The following is a 5,080-nucleotide window of genomic DNA, read 5'->3' as shown; positions in this document are numbered from 1 at the left end:
ATTTAAAAATATATATATATATATATATATATATATATATATATATATATATATATATATATATATATATATATGGTTATATACAACTATTTAACCCGAAATCAATTTCTAACATGTAAGAATTTATCAAATTAACTTTCAATATATGAAAAGAAAATGCAAAATGGATGTAATATAATGATTATAAATAAAAAAAATTAGTAAAGTAAGTGGTATATATGAAAAACAATGCAAAACAGAAAGAAAGCATATGACATATATACTTCTAAATTTTCTTAATTGAAAAAATTCACTAGAAAATTTCATCGACTTACTATAATTCATAATTTCGTTAACAAAATTAATAATATAAAACAAATATACACTCATCCAAAAACTTGAAGGAGATGAACGAAATAAGAAAGAATGGAAGGAGAGAGATCGAATGGAGAAAGATCGGAAATTGAGAGAGAGATCGGATCGGACAGAAAGTATATTGAAAGAAATTTTGACTAAAATCATCGGAAGAAAAATAATTTTAAATTTTTTTTATAAGAATCTTACCCTAATTGAATTAATTACATAACGTATTTATATCTAATAAATGACAATGTTAAAGTTAAATAAAAATAAAAATATAAAATAATTAATAAACTAAATACGTAATTTTTAACATAAATAATAATTGTGAAATAAAATATATATATATATGACAATGGATTATGTATATTTTCGAAAATGTGTAATATTTAAAATGAATGTGAAGAGAAATTGGTCTATAAAAAAACTAAATCTTATTAATGAAATCAAAACCAAATTAGATTGTTTTCGGACAAAAGAAAATACATGAGATATAAATTGATTGAATTAAAAAGGGGTGTAAGTGTAACAAAACTTACAATTTAATCAAATTAAAGTTCAAGAATGTAATAATAACAAAAAATTATAAATTAAAGTGAATTGAGTCATTTTTGTATAATGGCTTAATTCTACAATATAATATTATTTTGAAAACAAAATCACAAAAGTCAAATTGCTTTATTGAAATGTCAATTTATACCCAATCATAAATTATATATAAAAAAAAATTATCATGACTTCCACCGGCAGAGCTCCATATAGCCTACGACACACGTGCACCTTCCCATTTCAAACTATCTCATTCTTTTGACTGCAGGAATCACTTTCACAACAATAATCTAGGAAAAAGGTATTGTTTCTTTTTCTTTTGTAAATCACCGGTAAGCTGAACAAGAAAAAACACGACATGAAAATATCAAGTGGTCAGAAGGATTAAATCTAGAGACAATGAATAAAATACCAAAAGATACACTATGAGAATTCCAGATTTGGTTACAATGTTCTAGCACATGATTTTGCACAGGGATCAAATTCATAACAAAAATATGAAACAGTGGATCAAATTCATAACAAAATATGAAGCAATGATTCTAATGAATTCAATCTCGTCCTTCTGATTTCTGCAATAGTCATGACTCTGAAGTTTGAAAAATAAATGACACATACACTTCTCCTCCTCATCAAGCCAAACTTGCTATCCTCCTCATTGCCCTCAACTTTTCTGTTGGTTTCTGTCTCGTTTCACTCTGTTTTCTTTGCATAATCTGCAATGTCACAACTATCTCATCAATATTGTAGTTTACTAATGTCACAATGCATCGATGACAAAATTTACATTAAACAATCATGTGAAACATGGTTTAGCTGAACTTTATATATATGCTGTGTTAGACCTGCTTTCCAGCCCGAGATAGAGCAGCTGAGTTGCGATTTATTATCATCCTGCGTTGTCTCCGCTGCCACACAACTTCAGTAGAACCACCAATGATCCTCTTCTTGTTGTTAGGCTCAACCCAATCACTCATCAAGGCTTCACATTTCTCAATTAAATTGTTATCACAAGGTCCCCCAACAGATTGGGTGAGCATTTGATAATTTAAAAAGAAATTCGCGGACATATTTCTGATTCTTACAGCATCGTTATTTTGTTGATAAGACAAAGACAACCCAATTTCTCTCAAATCCACCATTGATCTGTTGTTATTCACAGAACATAGCTGCTGTTTCATTGAAGAAGAAGAAGAAGAAGAAGAAGAAGAAGAAGAAGAAGAAGAAGAAGAAGAAGAAGAAGAAGAAGAAGAAGAAGAAGCTTCTTGAACATCTCCAGCTTTCACCAAGAAATCTTCCGAAGTCATTTCCCCAAAAGCATGTCGACTTTGGCAAGGATTTTGCTGAACATCAATGGAATGTTGGGGATGTGGGTTTTGTTGATCTTTATGATCAATCTCAGACCAAATGTCATCGATAGATTTGAAACAAAGTGGGAATATTGGAATTGATAAAGAGCCTGGGCTACAAAGAGAATTATCTGGAACCATAAAAGGGTGATGACTATGAGGTTCATTTTGTTGTGACAGTGAGTGAAATTGGGTATGAAGAATTTTTCTGTTTCGAAATGAATTTCTAGGAAGATGGTGTAGAAATAATCTGATTGAACAGCGCCAAAAAGGCAATAAAACGAGAGAGAGAGCCATGGTTTAGGGTTTAGGGTGTAGGAGAAAAAAGCGAAAATCTGAATGAAATGATGGATTTTGGCAGTAAGTGAGATGAAATTGAGTGGAAATGATACCCAGAAAAGTAAGTGGGTAAGTGGAGAAGGAGGAGGAGGGAGGAGGAGGGAGAAGGAGAAGGAGAAGGAGAAGGAGAAGGAGAAGGATTTGCCAAACCTTGGCTCTTTGTCTCATTTTATTGCCTATTTGGAGCTGTTTCGAATTACACTCCCTGCTGTCTTCGTTATCTCCGCCATCCTTCTCCTCTAAGGTTGGTCGAATTTTCTTTTAAGCAAAATGAACCAACCGAACTGGTTCGGTTCGAGTCGAAAAGAAATTGAAGAAAATCGATCCAACCGAACCGGATCGGTCTATCTTTTACACCTCTGGACTGAAGACAATAGTAGTGTCTAAACATGAAACAAACAAAATCCAATGAATAATGAATTAGACAAGAATGTCTTGTTTTCTTCCACAACCTAACACATCAAAGCAATTCATTTCAACACCCTTTTTTTCTCTCTTCCTGAAAAAAGAAAAAAAAAACTAAATTCTATAACACTTCTCTGTTTCTCTTAAAGAATCAGCTACTCAAACATTAAATTTCAAGACATAAATTTTGGTGTAAAAGGTTTTGGTCTATAAGAAACTGCTTCTTCTCCGAGTAAAAGTGACCTCAAAATGGTATCAAATAAACCTTCGTAATGAATAATCAAATGCCCACCATCAATAACTTCATGATACTCAATCCATGGAAGCTGCCTTGAAACATATCTTTGGAGTTCCACTGGCACAACTTTGTCTTCACAACCTTGCCAAATATGAACCGAACTCTCGTTTCCACCATATGGGTTACTTAATTCAAGTGGATCAAATTCCCATTTTCCAAATGCCATCATGAAATCACTTCGAAGTGTATCGAAAACGCGTTGCTCCTTTAACATCCTCTGCAAGAAGAAAAATCACAACCCTCTCTTTTGTTTCAATCAACTACCAACACATACCATGAAGTAAAAGAGTTAATCCATCTGTCTATATACCTTGGATAGCATCGGGAAGCCAGGAATCGTCTTTAAGATGTCGATATCTCGTTCGTTGAAGAAAACTGGATTCTTTTCGAGTACAGAAGTTGAAGGAATCCAATTCTGACTCACCCACCAATGTAAAAGCCCAGGAGTATAAGTTGAAAGCCACAATCCTAATTTCAAAAGCTTTCTTCGGTAATCCTCTTTTATGAGACTAAATGGAAGTGAAGGCCATTGATAATTCACTAAAGGTACTATAAGAGCCGTGCCTGCTAACCTGCATTCAGTTATTTTTGGTCAAAGAAAGCAATAAACAACAAAGCAAATAAATCAAATGGGAAAAAACAGCTCAAAGACATAAAATATGGATAAAAGATTTTGCCTTTCTGGTATGTATTTGAGGCAACTCCAAGCCGAATAAGATCCCATCGAGACGCCGATGAGATAAAATCTAGATCCAATTTGCAATTGGTCAGCCAATTCTTGAATGTCGTAAGCTTCACTTTTAACTGAGCTATTGGGGTTTGGATCACTTTCGCCATATCCAGGTCGATCATAGAGTAAAAAGTAAATCCCCAACTCAAAAATCAGTTCCTAAAACAACAAAATTCCATCAATAACTAAATTGAAAGCAGAGCCAGTAGAGAAAACATCAAGATCTTGAGATTCAAATCAATGGAAGAGGTATAAGTGTTACTTGAGATGCTAAAATAGTCATGTCTTTGGAGCTTCCAAAGCCATGGGAGACGATGATTTTGAAATTAGCTTTGTCCTTTGAAACACCTCTCTCTGTATAAGCAAGATATCTTCCATCAGTGAGTTTGATTCTCTGAGAAGAAACAGGAAGATTATTTGAAGATGAAGAAGATCCATTAATTTGTGAAGGAGGAGGAAGTTGCTTGGCCTGATAAAACATCCCCAAAAAACCAATCAGCAACACAACAGCAACCCCTGAAACCATTCCTGGGAAAAAAAAACAAGCAAACAAAAGGAAGGGAAAAACTACAGATCTAACCAACAAAAAACCCCACAACAAAACAACCCCACTTCAGAAATTACTGAACAAATTACAGAAATGGAAGCTTTAGAATCACCTGATTGAAGTTCAATAAAAAAAATTAAAAAAAAAAGAAGGTAAGATCGATCAGAGGAGAAGAAAACTTGGTGACAGATTGGGGGTTCTACTTTGGTTTGACCACAGAGGGCAAGCTGGACAGATCCGACAGCTTGTATTTTGGGTGTTTCTTTTTAAAAAAAAAAACTATATTTTATAGAAATGTGTTGTAAATGTTAATGGGCCATTCACTATTTGAATATGAATTCAGAAGGGGTCTGTAAAAGAAACCTATTTTTCAATTGTTACTCTGAAACGCCGAGAAGTGATACAATCAATCAATGGAAGGCTTTCTGGTAGTGGAAGATTGTTCGTTATTGAAGAATATGTAATTTGGGAAGTTTTGATGGAGTCTTGTAGGTTATTTGTTGCCCTAAAAGCTTCGAATCTAA

At 33.3% G+C, this 5,080-nt stretch overlaps 2 protein-coding genes across 7 annotated transcripts; both read right to left on the bottom strand.

Moving 5' to 3' along the window:
- Positions 1-1,272: 1,272 nt before the first annotated feature.
- LOC127151737 (ABSCISIC ACID-INSENSITIVE 5-like protein 1) lies at positions 1,273-2,554 on the bottom strand. The gene is made up of 2 exons (XM_051091825.1): positions 1,734-2,554; positions 1,273-1,604 (listed from the first exon to the last, which is right to left on the bottom strand). Exons 1-2 carry the CDS (start codon positions 2,532-2,534, stop codon positions 1,521-1,523), a joined length of 885 nt encoding a protein of 294 aa, XP_050947782.1. The 5' UTR covers positions 2,535-2,554; the 3' UTR covers positions 1,273-1,520.
- A 332-nt stretch (positions 2,555-2,886) lies between these two features.
- On the bottom strand, positions 2,887-5,080 carry LOC103497934 (uncharacterized). 6 transcript variants are annotated; one of them, XM_051091823.1, is made up of 5 exons: positions 4,272-4,912; positions 3,957-4,168; positions 3,590-3,851; positions 3,274-3,496; positions 2,887-2,959 (listed from the first exon to the last, which is right to left on the bottom strand). In XM_051091823.1, the coding sequence occupies exons 1-5, from the start codon at positions 4,533-4,535 to the stop codon at positions 2,928-2,930; spliced, it is 993 nt and encodes a 330-aa protein (XP_050947780.1). In that variant the 5' UTR covers positions 4,536-4,912; the 3' UTR covers positions 2,887-2,927. The 6 variants fall into 6 exon arrangements, with proteins under 6 accessions (XP_050947780.1, XP_050947779.1, XP_050947781.1 ...); XM_051091822.1 differs by adding an exon at positions 4,920-5,080 and having other exon boundaries at positions 2,957-3,496; positions 4,272-4,537; XM_051091824.1 differs by adding an exon at positions 4,920-5,079 and having other exon boundaries at positions 2,957-3,496; positions 4,272-4,478.

Source organism: Cucumis melo, chromosome 11, assembly GCF_025177605.1.
Source record: "Cucumis melo cultivar AY chromosome 11, USDA_Cmelo_AY_1.0, whole genome shotgun sequence".
NCBI lineage: Eukaryota > Viridiplantae > Streptophyta > Magnoliopsida > Cucurbitales > Cucurbitaceae > Cucumis > Cucumis melo.
Note: the sequence above shows the minus strand (reverse complement) of the source record. Positions and strands in the feature narration are given on the sequence as shown.